Source organism: Hippocampus bargibanti, linkage group LG09 (genome assembly GCF_051943395.1).
Source record: "Hippocampus bargibanti isolate YZ-2025 linkage group LG09, ASM5194339v1, whole genome shotgun sequence".
Classification (NCBI taxonomy): Eukaryota; Metazoa; Chordata; class Actinopteri; order Syngnathiformes; family Syngnathidae; genus Hippocampus; species Hippocampus bargibanti.
The window spans coordinates 24,067,855-24,089,298 of NC_142742.1; the positions used below are offsets into that span (position 1 = coordinate 24,067,855).

Consider the following 21,444-nt stretch of genomic DNA (forward strand, 5'->3'; position numbering starts at 1 on the left):
AGCTAGCTATATAGCTAACATAACTAAAAGACGCTAAATGGATTTAGTTGTTTTTGTGTTTTGTCACTGGGTTTTCGTGCATCTTGAACAAAAACAAGCAGGACACTTTTCTTTCAGGAACTTTGTATTTCAGATCCGTTTTTTCAGTACACCCGTCGGGGTCGGCACATTCCGAGACGGGCATGGCAGCTTCCCCGGCGGCGCCGGCGGCTCTACTTTTGCGCCGGCACAAGGTCGTCGATGGGCTGTCCTTTCTCCAGCTTCTTCTCCATGTCTACCAGCAGCCTGACGCCGTCCACCACCATCTGGACCAGCTCCACCTCCGAGAAACCCAAACGGTCGGCGTTGGAGATGTCGAAGACGCCGCCCACCGCCGCCGTGTCCACACCACCTGCACGGAGAACGCAACCGGGACGAGAGGACGCCTGGGTGAGCTTTCACTGGTACTTTCAATCGCCAAAACTTAAAATAGGGTATGTGGTCGTAAGTACGGGTGGTCGTAAGTCGAGCTGGTCGTAAGTCGGATGGTACCTGTATCTATTTGCTTTTGGCAATCTCAAGAGAAAAGATGATGTTTTGATTCCAAGGCTTCCATTAAAATAATAATAATAATAATAATACAAGGCCAAAAAAATGGCCGCCGGACTAAAAGTGACGCTTATCAATTCAGCGGGAACTAAAAAAAATTAAAAAGAAAAAAGGATTTCCGGAGCTTTTTTTCATTGCCAATTATAAAAAAAAAATGCACATATTCTTGATCATCCTCACATTCGTTCGCTCCGTTTTAACTGAGCAAGCCAAAATCGACCCAATTTTTAACTCCTTCACTGCCAGATGAACCAAAATGTGTCCACTCCAGTGCCAGTGTTTTTGTCATTGTCACTTGAATTCCAGGACCGACAGAAGATTGACTTTAAAGGACAACCGACGTCACTTTTTTGTTTTTTTAACTGACATCAGAAAAACGTTTTATAGCTAAAATCTAAAATACCCAAAACACGCAGGATGATATTTTTAGTCAAATGCAAAACACAAATAAAAATGACTTCAAGTGTCCCAAAATCTGCAAAAAAATGGAGCTGCGAATTGGGCGTTTTCAGAAAGTCCCGCCCCCAGTTCGTGACGTCACGCCAAGACGTCTTGCATTGCTGGAGAATCCAAACAAAGGCTTCAGATTGGGAGAATATGCTTTCTTGTTACACATCCAGTTATGGATATGATTCAAATAGTTCTGAAGAGGAAAGCATACATGTTTGCAATCCATTAAATTTATTTGTGCCATTTTGAGGCAACATTGGGGGAAAATCTCTCACCTAAAAAAAAAAGAGGCGCAAAATGGCGACCTCCAGTGGCCACCTCCGTTTCCACAGGCTGATAAATTCCTTATATGGCGTTTGGACGCCCTCTTCTGGTGTATTTTGGGTGCAACACAAGGTCCCCAGACCAAACAAGTACAGCAAAATACATTGACGTGATGGAAGGACCGCGACAATGCGTCTTTTTTACGGTCAGGGGCGGTCCTTTAGTGATGTCACGTACGGGCCCTTCACCAACTCAAAAACAAGACTTCCTGAATATTCAGCGCGAGTCTTAAAACGGTGGAATCTTATTAAAATACGCTCAGTAGAAGTCATTTGAAGCCATTTTACAAATTATGGACACAACTTGTCCGGAGACGTCGGTTGTCCTTTAAGGACAACATCAAAATTCAATTCAGCATAAGAAACCTTTGACTTTCATCTTTTGTCAGAAAAAAAGAGTTAATTCCTAAGTGATATATATATGTACTATATGGGTCTGGAGTTATATGAGCTTGAAATGGGGGCAGATGTACAAAATACAATACATATCTATTTAAAAAGCGCTTTAGCAAACAGCTGAAGCTGGAACAAAGCGCTAACATTAGGAATGAACTTTTACTTTGAAAACAATTCATGGTTAAGGTTCCTGTTACATTATAAATTATGACAATCGAGCTAGCTATCAAGCTACCTACCTAGCTATCTATTTGCTGTCTGTTAGTTATCTATTAGCAGTCTAGTTGGCAGGCTATCTTATCTATCAGCGGTCTAGCTTGCTGGCTAGCTCTCTATTAGCTATCTATTAGCTAGCTAGCTTTCGATCTATTTTAGTTACTTCCGGTTTGAGTGAACGCTGGTGCATGTGACCCACAGAAAAATGTATCCCGTTACTGTAAAGTGACCTTGAGAGTTTTGAAAGGCGCTTAGAAATTAAACTTTAATTATAATTATTAACATGGAAAAAGGGAACTGCTGCCCCCTTGTGGAAATGTAAAAAAAAAAACATTGCCAGAGGTCTGGCCAGCGCTTTATCGGCACCCAAGTATTAAAAAAAACATATTCAGTCATATTTTCAAGTCCCGAATAAATTTGGGAATGGCAGTGAATGAGTTAATATACCCCCCCCCAAAAAAAAAAAAAATAATAATAATAAATTATAAACTAAAAATAAATACCGGTTCCCCTCTTCTGCAGCCGCAGGCGCTTGAGGACATCCTCGAACTTGGCGTGCTTGCTCATGTTGGGCAGCTTGACGTGGACGCCGGCCCGAAGGCCCGTCCCCAAGTTGGACGGACACGTCAGGACGTAGCCCAGGTGCTCGTTCCACATGAAGGCGTGGCCGCGATCCTTGAACAAACTCTCGATCTGGAGTGAAAAACGATCAAAAATAATCATAATAAATAGATATACACAGTGATACCTTGGCTTAAGAACTTAATTGGTTCCCAGACAGAGTGTGTAAGGCGAAAAGTGTGTATCCCAAGAATTAATTTCCCATAGGAAACCATTCAAATGAGAATAATCCGTTCCCAGGTTCCCATAAAACATCATTTTCTACTTTCTAATTTTCGGAGCCTTAAAAACTACACAAAATATACCTTATTTTATGTATGATAAATGTGTTATGGTATCATAATCAAATAAATAAACTGTACTGTATAATAAAGTCATTTTATTGACCTTTGTGATGGTCGTTGATGGCTTGATGGAATGGAGTCATCAGCATTAAACACTTGATGAGGAACGTAGCCTCCTCCTTCTTTCACCATCTTGAGGAATGATCCCTTGTAGGTGCTATCTCTGCCATCATTTTGTCTAGTTCCTCTTCAATTGTGTTCTGTTTAGCTGGGTTGATAGCTTTTTGCATCAAATGTACAGATGGCTTGTGCGGGTTGTTTGTGGAGCCTGATAGATGGAGCCCGATTGATTAACCTTGCAGTCTACACTCTGCCTTTGAACTATCAAAGTTGAAACGAGTCCAAATTTCACTGTTTTCTATCCATTTTGTCACTCACTCTCTGTCGTCTGCCTGTCTCTTTAATGTTTAAACCACCTCCCTTGGTTCTTGACCAATCACGTGGCTTTAACCGAAGACCGGGGGCGGGGAATGGAAAAAAAAAAAAGTCGGCAGCCATTTTTTTTTTTTTTGGAGAACGGGCGCGTTCGAGAACGACACCTCACTCATTGTGGCAGCCCCGTGTGTATCCCGAAAAATAGTTCGTATGCCAAGGTAAAATTTTCATAAATTGAACGTTCGTAAACTGAAAAGTTCGGAAACCGAGGTATGACTGTAGTAAAAACAGGACTAAAGTCCTCCCTGAGTTCACCTTGGTGAGGCCGGTGCAGAACCGCTGGAAGACCTCCCTCATGTTGCCCCCCTTCTGCATGGAGATGACCCTCAGGTGGTCTTCCTCGTTCACCCACACCAAGAAGGTCTTGTTGTCGTTGTGCCTTCAACGTCAGTGTCGCAAAGTCACAAAAAGGTGCTCGTGGGGGGAGGGGGGGGGGCGGTCTGTTTCCTCACCAGATGCCCCTGGCGTCAGGCCAGTCTCGGGCCATCCCGGACGCCAGCAGCAGCGGCGAGACGGGCTTGTCAAACAGGAAGTGGTCATCGATCAGCTGCTGCTGCTCGCCGTCCGTCATGTTCTTCAGGGCGTAGTACTTCCCCTTCAGGTCGCCGCTCAGGGACGCCAAAGCTGCCGTGGGGGCAAGACGCGTCACCACAACATTTGACGGCATTTATAATCATAATAATAATAATACATTTCGTTTCTAAGCACCTTTCAAAAAAGGACACTTTACACCAGTCACAGGATACTTTTTCTGCGGGTGAGCAGCGGCAGCCACACGCACTTAATCCGGAAGTAACAAAGTAAAAAAACTACATAACACAATATGACAACGCAAAGACACAGTGAGTCATTCGTTCTTCAGCACTTTCTGTACGCTCTTTGTGACGTGAAGCCGTTCTGGATGAAAGAGGGGAGGATCAAAGCATCCTTTTCACCAGTGGATCAGGAACATGTGCACGTCTACTCCAAGCTAAATCTTGAAAGCAAACACGCAGCTGTAGCGTCCATTGACGAAAAGAGATTGTCTCACATCTCCGGTCCCACATAAATCCGCTTCAATTCCAAGCCGCAACAGTTGCACATAGACAAAAAGCTAGCTAGCTAGTTAATATATAGCTAATAATAATAATAATAATAATAATACATGTCATTTCTAAGCACCTTTCAAACTCTTAAGGTCACTTCACAGTCGCAGGATAAGTTTTTCTGTAGGTGAGCAGCGGCAGCCACATGCACCAGCATTCACTCAACTCGGAAGTAACTGAAATAGAATAAAAAGCTAGCTAGCCATCTAGCTAGCTAATAGATAGCTAATAATAATACATTTCATTTATAAGCGCGTTTCAAACTCTCAAGGTCACTTTACAGTCACAGGATAAGTAATAGCCATCGAAATAGCTGGCTAGCTATACAGCTAATAGCTAACTATACAGGTAATATATAGCTAATAATAATACATTTCATTTATAAGCGCCCTTCAAACTCTTAAGGTCACTTTCCAGATTTAAAAGGTGCGAGCGTGTCACTCCAAAGTGGGGAAAAAACAAGAAAAGGCCGCCACAAGACAGTCTAAGCGGGTGTCGTTCCCCCTCCCGCCACTAGAGGTCCCTGTGACAAGATAAGAAACGCCACCAAGACAGCCGGCCGAATTGATATGGGAGGACTCCTTTGATCGATTGCAAACATTTATGCTTTCCACTTCTATTTGGATCATATTCAGAACTGGATGAGTAACAACAAAGCCTTTTCTCCGAATCTGAAGCCATTGTTTTGATGCTCGAGTCTTGAGGGGCGGGACCTTCTGAATCCGGCCATTTCCGGTTTCATTTTGAAGTCATTTTTGGACACCAAGTCATTTTTATTGGTATTTTTCATTTGACTAAAAATATCAGCCTGCGTGTTTTGGCTATTTTAGATGCTACAAAACGTTCAATAAAGCTTTGACGTGTTTCTGATGTCAGGTTGTCCTTTAAGCGGGTGTCGTTCCCCCTCCCACCACTAGAGGTCCCTGTGACAAGTTAAACGCAAGGTAAGAATTTGCCAGGTGTTGTGCCACGCACTGCCGTCAGAGGGCGCCTGAGACCAACAGGGACTCGCCTCCACTTGACAAGGTGAACCGAGGTGGCGACACTTCATCTTTTTTTTTTTTTTTACCTTGAATGGAGAGCTCCTCCACGGCTCGCCGTTCGCCGCGGCTGCAATGCGGCGGCAGGCAGAATCCCCGGATGCTGCGGCCCGTTCGCACCCGAGAGCTCAGCACATAGTTGGGGTCCAGGTCGTCGCCCCCCTACGGAGCGATGGGGAGCAAAAAATACATAAATACTTAAACGCAACACGTGAAACCGCATTTGACGCAACTTGCCTGGAGGTGGTCGGCGTCCAGGTCGGTCTTGTGCTTATCCGAAGGTTTGTAGCCTCCGTGGCGGTCCTGGATGACGGGATCCAGGAGCTCCTTGAACACCTCGTAGGTCTCCTCGTCGCCCGCCACGCAGCCCACCGTCATGATGAACGGGTGACCTGCACGCGCGCGCGCACGCGCGACGTCAGGCGGAGCGGTTGCTTGGTGATGCCTGGCGTGCTCGCGACCTCACCCGGGTTGTCGACGCCGGTCTGGATGACGTCATCGAGGGTGAACCCGCTGGGCGTCTTCCTGGCGCGCAGTTGGTCGTACATGTCGGGCGTCAGCACCTTGGCCATGTGGTTATTGTGCTGGCTCAGGTCGGGGAACTCCTGCGACGACGCGTAGCGCAGCTTCATCTCGTTGTGAGTGTTTCCGAACGGCATGGCGATGGCGGCGTCCTGAAAGACAACCACGGCATCCGCAATTCCACAGTTTCCCAAAAATGGACACTTTAAACATGAATGAAGTTGAAATGGTCGTAAGTCGAAATCCATTCAAAATGTTGAATAGAGACTCTGAGGCTAAATGACACGCAACCCCCCCCCCCCCCCCCTCGTGCCATCACACAGTCGATTGCTGTGCGAGTGTGTGACATGCTGGCTGCCTGGCCAAAATTATCTTACGCGTTGCCGGCCTGCTAGCATGTTACAGTGCGAGGCGTAGAATTAAAATTACAAAAATAGGGTCTGGAGGTCATGGTCGTAAGTCGAGCTGGTCGTAAGTCGGATGTTACCTGTATTTCGAGCTTGCTGGACTCTACGTTCAAAAGGTGCGTAGGGTGGCTTGAGAGAACACTCAAAATTGCCCATAGGTGAGTGTTTGGGGAATTTGTGGAGGGAATGTTTCACCCCCTCCACATGTTACATAAACAACACACAACAAATGAATGAAGAACTAGTTTTCAAATTTAAAGTCAAGAATAATGATGGTGGACATGAGACAATTTGAAATGTTGGTTTGGATCTTTGAGAGCGTCATGAAATTTCACACGTTTGATTTGCTATCGCGGGCCGAAGAAATTGAGCTGGCGGGCCAGATTTGGCCCGCGGGACTCAACTTTGACACCAGTGTATTTATTGCTCCTGTATTTTTTTACATTGCCTTTATGCTTTCTGCTATCTTTGTGACTGCTTTATTTCCTGTATAGGATAGTTGTCCACGTTAAACGCTTTGTTACTGCTTCAGCTGTTGTTAAAGCGCTATATCAATCAATTGGGATTGTAGTGTATTATATTGAAGAATTATTTTTTTGTGTCAAAGCTAACAAAACCAATGCCACGATGCAATAAATCCATTCTTCGTGAAGTGGTAATTACAGTGATGCCTCAGCTTACGAACGCTTTAGCTAACGAACCTTTCGCCTTACGAATGCATGGCTTACAGAAACACACACACAAAAGGGAGACGACAGAGCTTGAAACAAAAGTGAAATGGTGAAATGGATAGAAAACAGTGAAATTTGGACTCGTTTCAACATTATTGATAGTTCAAAGGCAGAGTGTAAACTGCAAGGTTAAAATATCCCGTCAATCAGGCTCCACGAATAACCCGTACAAGCCATCTGTTCAATTTGAAGAGAACATACAAGCAAGGGAACCAGCTATTAAAGATGTTTCTAGTGTGTCTGCTGTATCTGTTGCAATATCACAACTTCTAAGATGTGCAACCCAGAACTCCTTGAGACACTGCAAAAAGCTATCCATTCCATCAGGCCATCACAAAGGTCAATAAAACGACTTTATTATACGGTACAGTTTATTTCTTTAATTACAATACCATAGCACATTTATTATACATAAACTGAGGTAATTTGCGTGTAGTTTTCATGCTTATTTAGTTGAAAATTATGTTTTATGGGGACGTGGGAACGGATTATTCTCATTTTAATGGTTTCCTATGGGAAATTAATGTTTGGAATACATACTTTTCGCCTTACACACACTTTCTGGCAGCCAATTAAGTTCGTAAGCCAAGGTATCACTTTAGATCCAAATATGGTGATGTTGTGTGTATCAAGCCCAATCCCTGCCATGCATGTCAAATTCTGGATGAGCGTATGGTAACCACACTGCAGGATGAAGTTTAAGAGGTGCTCGACCGATCAATGAGCAATAATCAACATTTGTGGTGGACATGAAGTAGCCCCAAATGCAAATTTGCTCGTTGGCGTGTGAGCCCACCGTGGTGTCCATCAATGCAAGGCATTGTGCGACCGATCGTAATAGGCGACGCTCGTCATTCCATCATTCGACCCCCCCCCCCCTCCTCCCTCCTCGCCCCTCTCGCGAGACTGCAACCTTGCACCAATCCCAATTTCTTACCTTTTGTTTGCAGACGTGCGGCCGATGACTACAACTACTAGCCGGGACGGACACGAAGATCCCTATTTTTACAGGCAAAATAGGAACACGCAAGAGAGGTCCAACAACTAGCCGCTCGATCGAGCACTGTTCTCCTCGAAGTCCACCGAAAGACGCCAGATGAGATCAACATTTATAGACGCCCCCTTCTCGACCACCATTGGACGATGCTCGCATCGGTTCGCGACGCTGATTTGACGCCCGGTCCACGCCTGTTTTTTTTTTTCAGGCAATGTTGCAGCTCGTAAAATACCGCGACAGGTGGATTTTTGTCTACCCGGGAATGTAAGTATGAAGAATAAATTCATAAAAAAATTAGTCAGGAGATGGAGGAAAGAACTCCATGACACATTGATTATAAATGAAATGTATTATTATATTATTATTGGGTGGCTGGCTATCTTGCTAGCTATATATTAGCTGTGTAGCTAGCTATCTGTTGGCTATGTATTAGCTGGCTGGCTATCTATCTATTAGCTACTATTAGCTATATATTAGCTAGCTAGCTAGCTTTCTATCTATTTGAGTTACTTCCGGGTTGAGTAAACGCTGGCACGTGTGGCTGCCGCTGCTCACCCGCAGAAAAACTGATCTTGTGACTGTAAAGTGACCTTGAGAGTTTTGACTAATAAAGGCAAATCCAATCCAAATGAAATTTATGATTATTATTTTACATCTTGTGAAAACCAAATTCGCATAAATATAAAACCTATTGATCCAAACAACAATAACAATATTGACAATAATAATAATAATAATAATAATAAAATAAAATAATAATAAAAACTCGATGATAAGGATAAGAACAATTGTTTTTTTTCTGCTGGGGGATAGCGACAGCGATACGTGCCATCTTCACTCAACCCGGAAGTAACACACACAATTAAAAAGCTACGACAAAAAAAGTCCCAAATTATTATCAAACCGTAAAAACATATTTTTTTGTATTATTAATAAATTCCTGTTTAACAGATCATTTATGTCCGTGCGTACTTATATTCTTACCCGAAATTGTGTAGAGATTTAACGTGGGCTTTTTAAAATTCAGTGAAAACATGAAACATTTCCATGAAATGTCACCGTGGACACAAACGTTCACATTCCCGTCAAAAGTTGCCTGTTTTGGACTCTATAAGAAAAAAAAATGAGAGAAATAATGCAGCTGCACTTTCTCTTTTAAAAACGTAGATCTAGAAATAATCTGCTCGCCCGCATTGACAATAGTTAGCCTACTCCAGGATATTTGTTGATCTAGCAAATGGATCCACTTCCGGTTGCATTCGCCGTTTTCCGGTGAAAGCGTCGCGCACGTGTGGATATTTCTATCTACATTTCTTCGTCTTTGTAACAGTTCCGAAAAAAAGGTTCATTTATTTGAAGTGAGCGACTTCTGCCTGACGCCGAACAAGCGGCGTAGTTGACGCGGTAAGTCCACTCAGCCATGTTATTTTTAGCATTAGCTAGGCAACTTAACTAACGTGCATAAATCCATAAATAATAATAATATGTTTCATTTATAAGCGCCTGTCAAAACTCTCAATGTTACTTTACAGTCACGGGATAAGCTTTTCTTCGGTTGAGCAGCGGCAGCCGCATGAGCCAGCGTTCACTCAACCCGGAAGTAACTCAAATAGATAGCACGCAAGCTAGCTGGCTAATAGATAGCCAGCCAGTTATCTTAATAATCGCATCATGCTCGTAAACTCAAGTTCACTTTTTTTAACTGATTGTGGACCATAAAAGGCGCTTGCCTTGTTTTTTTCTTATTGTATTTAGTGATGTATTTAAGCTTGGCTTAAAAAACAAACATGCGGATCAAACCTCTAAAGATGGAGGACGCTGATTTGCTGTGGCGGCCCCTTGAAGGGAAAAGCCGAAAGGAAAAGAAGGACTATTTCGTGATGTGTTTACTCTCAAACGCATCCAAATCAGTTTTACTTGTGATGCTAAACCGCTTAGCATAGTCTCAAAAAAATGCTGCATATGGACACAAAAATTCCAACAAAGGGATGTGTTCTATTTATAAAAGGGAGTGTAATCTTATCATCCATGCCCGGGGGTCAAAGTACCACCGAACTAATTTTCCTTATCACCCAAACGACCCCATGTCGCCTATTTAATCACCACGCACAACGTTAACATTAAAAAAGTGCAGTCGTTATTCTTTCACTCAAAGTTAAAATTAGACAAAATGGCGTCGTTATGAGGTTGCGAATAGATTTGTGATGTGTCGACGGATCCACTTATTGTGGGAAGCCTTAACTTATTGACTGGCAGACGATGACCCAAATTGTGTCCACTCCAGTGCCAGGGTTTTTGTCATTTTCACTCCAATTCCAGGGCCCAAACAATGTTAAATTAAGTTTTAGGACTACATAAACATTAAATGCAGCGTAAGAAACCTTAGACTGTCATGTGTCATCGGAAAAAAAATGTTAATTTCTAAGTTAAATGGGTCTGGAGTTATCTAAGCTTGAAATGGGGTCGGCTGTAGAAAATGCAAATGCTGCCCCCTTGTGGAAGGGAAAAAAACATTATCAGAGGCCAGACCAGCGCTTTAAAAGCACCCACACAAATTTGGGAATGGTGCTCCACGTCATCTCTATTTGCTATGTAGCAAGCTATCTATTCGTTATTTATTATCTGGTTGCTATGTATTAGCTATCTTGCTAGTTAGCTATCTAACTACAGATCTATTAGCTCTCTAGCTGGCTATCTATCTACAGTATTATCGGTTGCTTGCTAGCTAGTTTCCTATCGATATGAGTTATTCCGGTTTGAGTGAACGCGGGTGCGTGTGGCTGCCGCTGCTCACCCACAGAAAAACTTATCCTGTGAATGTAAAGTGACCTTGAGAGTTTAGAAAGGCACTTATAAATGAAATTTATAATGCCAGCTAGTTATTCCACGTTGAGTGAACGCTGGCACATGTGGCTGCCGCTGCTCACCCTAGCTGACAGTTTTGAAAGGCGCTTAAAATGCAATTTGCTATCTATTCGCTATCTAACTAGCAAGCTGGCTCCCTAGCCAGCTATCCATTTGCTATGTAACTAGCTAGCTGGCTACCTATTAGTTATCTATTAGCTATCTAGCGAACTTTCTATCTATTTAAGTTATTCCGGGTTGAGTGAGCGTTGGCGCATGTGGCTGCCGCTGCTCACCCCCAGAAAAACTGATCCTGTGACTGTAAAGTGACCTTTAGAGTTTTGAAAGGCGCTTGAAAATGAAATGTATTATTATTATTATTATTATTATTATTATTATTAGTAGTAGTAGTAGTAGTAGTAGTAGTAGTATTACCATTATTATTACTGTTACCATTATTACTACTACGTATTACTACTATTATTACTACTATTATTACTATTACTACTACTATTACTATTACTATTATTATTACCGTTACCGAAAGGCGCTTGAAAATGAAATGTATTATTATTATTATTACTACTATTATTACTACTACTATTATTACTATTATCATTATTATTAGTATTACTATTACTATAAGAACTCATAACAGTGATCAACTCAGTTGACCACTTTCCACTTTGCTGTTTTGTTTATTTAACTATCCGGCAGACATTTTTTAACAAACTCTGAAATGAAACGAATCGGCGTGTTTTTGTTCAACATTTTGTGCGGCAGCGCATCGGCGCCATGAGTTTTGTGGAGTACTCGGCGGAGATCCGCGACGGCGACGTGGCCATCGTGTACCTGGGCCACGAGTCCATGAAGGCGGTCAAGGTGCGGCACGGCGACCAAACGCAGACGCGCTACGGCGCCATCCGCCACTCGGCCGACCTGATCGGGAAACGCTACGGCGCCAAGGTGACCTGCAGCAAAGGGGGTTGGGTCTACGTTTTGCACCCCACGCCCGAATTGTGGACCGTGGCGCTCCCGCACCGCACGCAGATCCTCTACACCACCGACATCGCCACCATCACGCTCATGCTGGAGCTCAAACCGGGATCCGTCGTCTGCGAGTCGGGTGAGGACCGTTTCGGAAATTCCCCATTTATAGATCTGCCGCCAACGTCTGTTTTTTAAATAATAATCATAATCATCATAATCATAATAATCATCATCATAATAATCATAAGTAATCATACTACTAGTACTACAACTACTACTACTAGTACTAGTACAGGTAGTAGTAGTAGTACTACTAGTACTACTACTAATCCATTTTATTCCTAAGTGCCTTTCAAAACTCAAATTTTATCTACAGGTGAGCAGCGGCAGCCACACGCGCCAGTGTTCACTCAACCCGGAAGTAACTCAAATAGATAGAAATCCAGCTACCTAGCCAACAGATATCTAATAACTAGCTAGCTAGACAGCTAACCAGCCAGCTATATTGCTATATAGTTAACACATAGCTAGCGAGATAGCTGGCCAGTTTGGTATCCGAGGGACAGGAAGCCATAAATCCATAACTGTGCTAACCAGTATTAGCATGTAGCCACGCTGAGCAAAGAGCCGCTGCTATAGGCGACGGCACTATTTTGACCTTGTTCCTCATGAATTTTTGGGTCGTGGCTTGGCAGGCACGGGCAGCGCGTCCCTGTCTCACGCCATTTTGCGCAGCATCGCGCCGACGGGCCACCTTCACACGGTGGAGTTCCACCAGCAACGCGCCCAAAAGGCCCGGGAGGAGTTTGCCGAGCACCGCGTGGACCACCTGGTCACCGTCAGCAACGCCGACGTCTGCAAAGACGGTTTCGGGGTGACGGGCGTGGCCGACGCCGCCTTCCTGGACATCCCCGCCCCCTGGGAGGCGGTGCCGCACGCCAAGGTTGCCCTCAAAGCGCACGGTGAGGCCGCCGCCATCGTCGCGGTTTGAATGCGTGACAGGATCGCAGCTATGCTAAGGAAGTTAGCATCGACTCTCAGGCCGCATGATAAGGCGCATTACGCCGGCGTTGTTAAAATGTGGATTCTGATCTCATCAGACGGCAGGATGGCGTTCATATTTGCAAGCAAATTAGCATAGCGGCTAATTTAAATGGCGAAATGCCTTTTGTAAAAAGTTTTTTTTTTTTTTCGTGAATTCACTTCCTGTATTTTGATGGCGTCTGTGTAATGTCCATTTCTCCAATGTGAGACGAATAAAGGTACGGTCCAAGCCTTTCCTAAAAACGGAACGTGGCGGTGGGAAATGTGGCCAACGAACGGCCACGGGTGACGTGCAGCGGAGGACGAGCGGCGCCGACCCGAGATTGCCCCCTTCCCCCCAGCTCGACTTCCCTTTTATGGCCGCGCCACTCTGGCGTGTCCATAGAGGGCCTTGCGAACCATCCCAACGTCGCACCTTCTCGTTCCTCCTCAAAATTGAAACAAAAACCTATTTATTTGCTATCCATTAGCTAGCTGTTGGCTATCTATTAGCTATTTACTAGCTATCCATTAGCTAGCTAGTTGTTAGATGGCTAGCTGTCTAGCTTTTGGCTCTAAGCCGTCTAGCTGGCTGGCTGTTGGCCGCCTCGCTGTTGGCTATCTGGCTATCTATTAGCTATTGATTAGCTATCCATTAGCTGGCTGTTAGCTGTCTAGCTGGCTGGCTGTTGGCCATCTATTAGATACCCATTAGCCAGCTGTTGGCTGTCTAGCTGTTAGCTATTAGCCGTCTAGCTGGATGGCTGTTGACTGGCTAGTTGTTGGCTATCTGGCTATCTATTAGCTATTTACTAGCTATCCATTAGCTATCTGGCTGGCTGTTGGCTGGCTCGCTGTTGGCTATCTGACTATCTATTTGCTATTGATTAGCGATCCATTAGCTGGCTGTTAGCTGTCTAGCTGTTAGCTATTAGCCGTCTAGCTGGATGGCTGTTGACTGGCTAGCTGTTGGCTATCTGGCTATCTATTAGCTATTTATTAGCTATCCATTAGCTGTCTAGCTGGCTGGCTGTTGGCCATCTATTAGATACCCATTAGCCAGCTGTTGGCTGGCTAGCTGTTAGCTATTAGCCGTCTAGCTGGATGGCTGTTGACTGGCTAGTTGTTGGCTATCTGGCTATCTATTAGCTATTGATAAGCTATCCATTAGCTGGCTGGCTGTTAATAATAATAATACATTTGATTTCTATCTTAGCTATCCATTAGCTAGCTGACTGGCTGTTGGCTGGCTCGCTGTTGGCTATCTGGCTATCTATTAGCTATTGATTAGCTATCCATTAGCTGGCTGTTAGCTGTTGGCTGGCTAGCTGTATAGCTGTTAGCTATTAGTTGTCTAGCTGGATGGCTGTTGACTGGCTAGCTGTTGGCTATCTGGCTATCTATTAGCTATTTATTAGCTATCCATTAGCTGGCTAGCTGTGTTAGCTGTCTAGCTGGCTGGCTGTTAATAATAATAATAATAATAATAAATAATAATAATACATTTTATTTCTATCTTAGCTATCCATTAGCTACCTGGCTAGCTATTAGCTGGCTAGTTGTCTAGCTGTTGGCTATTAGCTGGCTGGCTGTTGGCTGTATAGCTGTTGTCTATCTGGCTATCTATTAGCTATTTATCCGGGTTGAGTGAACGCTGGCGCGTGTGGCTGCCGCTGCTCACCTGCAGAAAAACTTGTAAATATAATGAATGTGAATGTAAAGTGAGCTTGAGAGTTGTGAAAGGCGCTTATAAATCAAATGTATTATTATTATTATTAAAATCGAGCCCCTTTTTGGGCTTCTTTTTTTCCCTCCTTTTTCACCAAGTGGTCGTGGCTCATTCCTTCCCCCTCGCTGGTGATTCTTGTGGTGCTTTTGGCGAGAGGCCCGAACTCCTTGTTTAGACGAAAGCTGCTCTCCATCAGACCCTTGACATCCCCCCTGCCTCGCCACCCTCCATTTTTTTACCCCCCCCCCCATTCCATCATGAAGCGCATAAAACAAACAAGAGCTCAACGATGCATTCAGAGCGTCGTAGCTTAGCTACCAACGAGACTTGTTTAATCACACACCCCCTGCCTCGGTTGCCACGGAGACCATCCTTTTTACGGCCACTGCCCGCCCCCACGTTGCCTATCGCGACGTCTCCCTGTAGGCGGGGGGAGGGGCGACATTGTTAGCCAAATGTTAGCGGATGTTCCAGTTTCACTGCCCCCCCGCAGGGCGCTAATGGAACAGCGGCAACAAAGACGTTATTTGAGAATTTGGACCCTCTGTTATTCCAAAACATTGAATATGTCGTGACAATTGAGTTCGAACCCGCACAAAACGTTGCCAGAGGCCATGGCCAGCGCATTATCGGCACCCAAGCATGAAAAAAAAGCATTTCTAAGCGCCTTTCAAAACTCTCAAGCTCACTTTACAGTCACACGATCAGTTTTTCTGTGGGTGAGAAGCGGCAGCCGCACGCGCCGGCGTTCACTCAACCCGGAAGTAACCCATGAAGATAGAAACCGAGCTTGCTAATAGATAGCTAGATAGCTAATAGATAGCTAGCTAATATGTTTCCTGGTTCAAATAGCCATCTAGCTAGCTAGCAATATCGTTAACAGCCAGCTAGATAGATGGCTAATAGCTCGCTAGATAGATAGCTAATAGCTAGCTAAATTATAGTTTTGACTTTTTCAACATACTTAGTTCATTATTTCATTTTGAATTGCATCTTTTTTTTAACTCATTCACTGCCAGATGTGCAAAAGTGTGTCCACTTTAGTGCCAGGGTTGTTGTCATTGTCGTTCAAATTTCCGGACTTCTAGAATATGAAGTTTTAGGACGACATAAACATTCAACGCAGCGTAAGAAACCTTAGATTCTCTTCTTTCATCAGAAGTTCATTCCTAAATGATATGGCTCTGGAGTTATCTGAGCTTAAAATAGGGCAGGCTGCACAAAAGGCAAATGCTGCTACCTCGTGGAAGGGGAAAAAAATAAAAAATAATAGCCAGAGGTCTGACCAGTGCTGTATCAGCACCATCCGCAAGGAAAAAAAAAACAAAACCCGAACAAATTCGGTAATGGCGCTCTACGTGATGTTTTGAATTCCTGAATAAATTCGGGAATGGCAGTGAATGAGTTAAAAAGGTACGATAAAATCGTGAGTAGCTTTGGGTCGCGTGCGCTAACGTTGCTGCGCTAACGTTGCTGCGCTAACGTTGCTGCGCTAACCCCCCCCCCCCCCTGCTCCGGCAGGAGGTCGCATATGCTCCTTCTCCCCATGCATGGAGCAAGTGCAGAGAACGCGACAGGCGCTGTTGGCGTCCGACTTTGAGGAAATCACCACCTTGGAGGTGGTGCTCAGGATTCACGAGGTTCGCAGCATGGTCATGCCGCTAGCCGACTTCGGGCCCGACGATGCTGAGGCGTCGCCTCCTTACGGCGCCGCCCCCTTGAGGACCACCACGCCCCCTCGCGAGATGCCAGCCCACACCGGCTACTTGACCTTTGCCACCAAACCCCGAGACCGCCGCTTTTGATGGATTCAAGTTATTTTCGTTTTTAGTGACTGTCGCCGCCCATCTTTTTCGTATTTTGATCACGGCGGAGAAAAATCAATCGGTTTTATTTTTGGTGTTTTATTCGGGGGGCCGAATTTGATTGACAGTTTTTTTTAAAGTTGAGATGAGACCATGATTCTTTTTTTGGTATTTTTGTCATTGTTTATACGGAGATCCCTTGGTTTACGAACTTTTTGGTTTACGAACTTTTTGGTTTACGAACGTTAAATTTATGAACGTTTTACCTTGGCATACGAACTATTTTTCGGGATACACACTGAGCTGCCACAATGAGTGATGTGTTGTTCGCGAACGAGCCCGTTCTCCTTACAAGAAAATGGCAGCCGGCTTGTTTTTGTCCTCTATTCCCCGCCCCCAGTCTTCGGTTAAAGCCGCGTGATTGGTCAAGAACGCAGCAGTGAGGGGTGGGGGGGTTAAACATTAAAGAGACAGGCAGACGACAGAGAGAGTTTCGACTTTGATAGTTCAAAGGCAGAGTGTCGACTGCAAGGTTAAAATTCCCATCAATCAGGCTCCACAAATAACCCGCACAAGCCATCTGTACACTTGATGCAAAAAGCTATCAACCCAGCTAAACATAACACAATTGATGAGGAACAAGGTAAAATGATGGCAGAGAAAGCACCTACAAGGGATCATTCCTCAAGATGGTGGAAGAAGAAGGCTACGTTCCTCATCAAGTGTTTAATGCTGATGAAAGCGGCCACTCCATTGCATCAAGCCATCAACGACCATCACAAAGGTCAATAAAACCACTTTATTATACAGTAGTTTATTTATTTAATTATAATACCATAGCACATTTATTATACTTAAAATAAGGTATATTTTGTGTAGTTTTAAGGCTTAGAAAATTATGTTTTATGGGGACCTGGGAACGGATCATTCTCATTTTAATGGTTTCCTGTGGGAAATTAATTTTTGGGATACACACTTTTCGCCTTACACACTCTGTCTGGGTAGCAATTAAGTTTGTAAACCGATGTATAACTGTAGTCTGAAATGAAAGTTTGTCAAGATTTAAAAACATCTTTTTACATCACGGATATTTGTTGATCATCATATCATCACGGATATTTGTTGTGAAAATTAGTGCGATAATATCCAATTTAAAATTTGGAAAAGTTAGAAATGGTAAAAAGATTGACGAGCTACGACTGCCACGCTAACGTCGCTTATTCTCCCAATGTTCCAGGCCTCGTTCTTGGCGGGGACCATTTCGCGTTTACAAGCGTCGGTCTGTCTGTTGCCGTTTTCCCCCAAAAAGGAAGTGCAAAGATCCTCCGCGCTTCCCCCCCCCCTTCAACGTTGGACTGTTGCAAATGACACAGGTACTTTAGATTTTATTTTGAAACTTTGAATAAGACGTGGGTGTCACCGTCATTTTTTTGTGGCGTTGTCGGTCCGGTTTCCTCTCAAGATGAATCTGGGGAAGCCATTAGAATGTTTCATCCCCCCCACATATTCCATCAAGAGGCAAGCATCATGGAATGTCACGTTTCATTTGCTTTGGCGGGCTGAAAAAAATGATGAGGCGGACCAGATTTGGCCCCCGGGCCTCGACTTGGACACCAGTGCAATGTTGCTCACAATTTTTTTTTTGCAACAAGGGAAAGAAAAAACTGTCGGGCAAAATTGTGATTGATTGGCGGGAGGAGGGCCTTAATATGCATCCGACAACTAGTGTATTTTGAGGTGAATGCGGCGCACCCGAAAGCCTTGAATTATTCCAAAGACAACCCTGCGCCTTATACGCCGGTGCGCCTTGTATGTGATTTTGAGCCACAACAGGTCTCGCAACTACTGTCAGCAGCCACCGATTTGCCCCCCCCCCCCCCTATAAGTAGTGCATAACCCCTGCCTCTACTATAGTACCTTGTGCCTTATACTTTTATACACAGGTAACATCCAACTCAGGACCGAGTATCGTTCCGACCAAACGGTCGTAAGTCGAAACGGTCGTAAGTCGAAATCCATTCAAAATGTTGAATAGAGACTCGGAGAACTCCCCCCTCGCGTAGAGATTTTTTTTGTAAAAATTGGGTCTGGAGGTCATGGTCGTAAGTACGGGTGGTCGTAAGTTGAGTCGGTCGTAAATCGGATGTTACCTCTTTTATACATTATATTTTTAATGATTTGTTAGTCTTTGAAGGTTTGCTTTATACCAGTGTCTGAAAGTCATGACAAAAACTCAGAAAAGTTGCCTACTGGGCCATAAAGTTGCCTGCCCCATTTTTCGAAGTGTTATTATTAATTATTATTATTATTTTTTTCTTGAAGTTGTCGGCCACCAGGGCCGAGACGTTTTGAAAGTTGTACGCCCGACGTAAAAGCAGACGTTATTTCAAACACTGTTTATAAACCGGAAAATATGATAGTCCCAAGTCAACGTTGTTTGCTTCCTCGCCATTTTGACGGCGTCCGTGTCGTGAAGCACAAAGCGAGAGACACCGTCGCTAATCTCGGCTTTAAGTCACTAGCACGAGTTAAATAAAGAAAGCTGTGCCGTTTTTGGTTCGCAGACACGACACCCGGAATCTTTTGTCGTGATGCTTTCGGAAAGGAGGCCCGGCAAACTAATTCAATAGACTTTCGAGATCACGGGTGTCACAGTTGAGGCCCGGGGGCCAAATCTGGCCCGCAAGGTCATTTTATTCGGCCCGCAATTGAGCATGTCAAATGCCATGCGCGTCTATCAAGCTAGCTAGCTCTTTTCCTCTTCAGCTATCTGGCTAATCGCTTACATCGCAGGTGTCCAAGTAGGGACCCAGGGGCCATATCTGGCCCGTCACATCATTTTATTCGGCCCAAAAAAGCAAATCAAGCATGTCAAGTGCCATGCTCATCTACCGATCTAGCTAGCTAGCTCTCTTTCTATTTAGCTATCTGGCTAATACCTTACATCACAGGTGTCCAAGTCGAGGCACAGGGGTCAAATCTGGTCCGCCACATCATTTTATTCGGCCCGTTAAAGCTAATCCCAACTTGTTAAATTCCATGATGCTAGGCTAAAGGTGGAACGCAAATTTTTAATTGTCAAATCTAATCTACAATAACAGTCGTTATTCTTGACTTCTGATATTAGTTCGTTTTGCGCTGTGGGGTGATTTCTAAACATATGGTTTCCCAAAATTCACAACGGCCCTCCGAAGAAAAGCGTACCCACAATATGGCCGTCAACCAGGAATCTCAATTCATATCTGGCTATCTATTAGCTGTTTATTAGCTATCCATTAACTGGCTGTGAGCTGTCTCGTTCGCCGGCTGTTTGCTATCTATTAGCTATTTGGCTAGCTATCAGCTGGCTGTTTGTAAGCTGTCTAGCTGGCTGTCCGGTTGGCTATCTGGCTTTCTATTATCTATTTATCAGCTATGCATTAGCTAGTTTTCTATCTATTTGAGTTACTTCGGGGTTGAGTGAACGCTGGCGTGTGTGGCTGCCGCTGCTCACCCACAGACAAAAAACTTATCCTGTGAGTGTAAAGTGACAGTGAGAGTTTTGAAAGGCGCTTAGAAATGAAATGTATTATGTTATTATGATGATGATGTATTATTATAACTAAGTTGCCAATGCAGCCTCATGGGATGACATCATCCCCCATGAAGTCATTTATGGTTCAAGAAGGCACCAAAATAAAAACCAAATTAGAAAACAAAATTTTTAAATCATTTGCGGCACAACTCAAGTGAATAGTGGACGTTGTAATACGGTCGAGCCTGTAGACAACGTCGCCCGAGGATCAATATGTCCATTCGAGCGGCCATTTTGTTGTCGCTGTTTCCAACAAAATGGCCGCCAACGACAAAATCCAAATAGCACTTGAGAGCAGCTCAGCCGCGGCGATGCCTTATAAGCGGCTTGTCTCCTGGAAGCTCACAAACATCCTGACCTGCTGAGGTCACGCTGTCACTCAAACGTGCGCATGTTAGCCCCGTTTAAGGTGATTAAAATATTTTTTTGTTACTCGTTAGCGGCAAAACTAACACTAAAATCTCGTTACCAATTATGCTATCGTCTGCCGTTCAAATTTGATGTTATTAAATGAATGACTAAAAAAATCTGCATTTGGTGTGAGTATTTCTTGATTTATTTATCTAGCTAGCTTGGATGCTACCTAGCTATTTGCTATCTAGCTGACTAGCTATCGATGAACTATATAGCTATCTACCTTGCTGGCTAGTTATCTAGCCAGCTAGATAGCTATATAGTTAGCTATTAGCTATGTATTAACTATCTATTGGCTGGCTTTAAATCTATTTGAGTTACTTCCGGGTTGAGTGAACGCTAGCGCGTGTGGCTGCCGCTGCTCACCCATAAAAAAAATGTATCCTGTGACTGTAAAGTGACCTTGAGAGTTTTGAAAGGCGTTTAGAAATGAAATGTATCATTTGTATTATTATTATTATTGTTATTATTTGTTAGCACGACGCTAACATGATGCTACCTTTAGTGTGGTTTGAGTGATCAATGCTAATATGACTTAATTATTTCCAAATTACTTGAAATTCATAATGCTTAAACCTTTTACCGTTTTTTGGGTGTGTGTGTCTTTATTTATATCATCATAATACATTTAATTTCTAAGCACCTTTCAAAACTCTTTACAGCCGCAGGATACGTTTTTCGGTGGGTGAGCAGCGGCAGCCACACGCGCCAGCTCACTCAACCCGGAAGTAACTCCAATAGATAGAAAAAGATTTAAAAACATCTTTTTACATCACGGATATTTGTTGATCATCATATCATCACGGATATTTGTTGTGAAAATTAGTGCGATAATATCCAATTTAAAATTTGGAAAAGTTAGAAATGGTAAAAAGATTGACAAGCTACGACTGCCACGCTAACGTCGCTT

General features: G+C 43.8%; 2 protein-coding genes across 2 annotated transcripts; one reads left to right on the forward strand and one right to left on the reverse strand.

Moving 5' to 3' along the window:
- Positions 1 to 103: 103 nt before the first annotated feature.
- Positions 104 to 8,254, reverse strand: LOC148894067 (creatine kinase B-type). Its single transcript, XM_089005105.1, has 8 exons — positions 8,096 to 8,254; positions 5,965 to 6,172; positions 5,736 to 5,890; positions 5,528 to 5,660; positions 3,826 to 3,997; positions 3,629 to 3,752; positions 2,477 to 2,666; positions 104 to 391 (listed from the first exon to the last, which is right to left on the reverse strand). Exons 2-8 carry the CDS (start codon positions 6,155 to 6,157, stop codon positions 213 to 215), a joined length of 1,146 nt encoding a protein of 381 aa, XP_088861231.1. The 5' UTR covers positions 6,158 to 6,172; positions 8,096 to 8,254; the 3' UTR covers positions 104 to 212.
- A 1,144-nt stretch (positions 8,255 to 9,398) lies between these two features.
- On the forward strand, positions 9,399 to 21,228 carry trmt61a (tRNA methyltransferase 61A). Its single transcript, XM_089005058.1, has 4 exons — positions 9,399 to 9,559; positions 11,783 to 12,125; positions 12,685 to 12,951; positions 16,263 to 21,228. The coding sequence occupies exons 2-4, from the start codon at positions 11,795 to 11,797 to the stop codon at positions 16,544 to 16,546; spliced, it is 882 nt and encodes a 293-aa protein (XP_088861184.1). The 5' UTR covers positions 9,399 to 9,559; positions 11,783 to 11,794; the 3' UTR covers positions 16,547 to 21,228.
- The last annotated feature ends 216 nt before the right edge of the window (positions 21,229 to 21,444 follow it).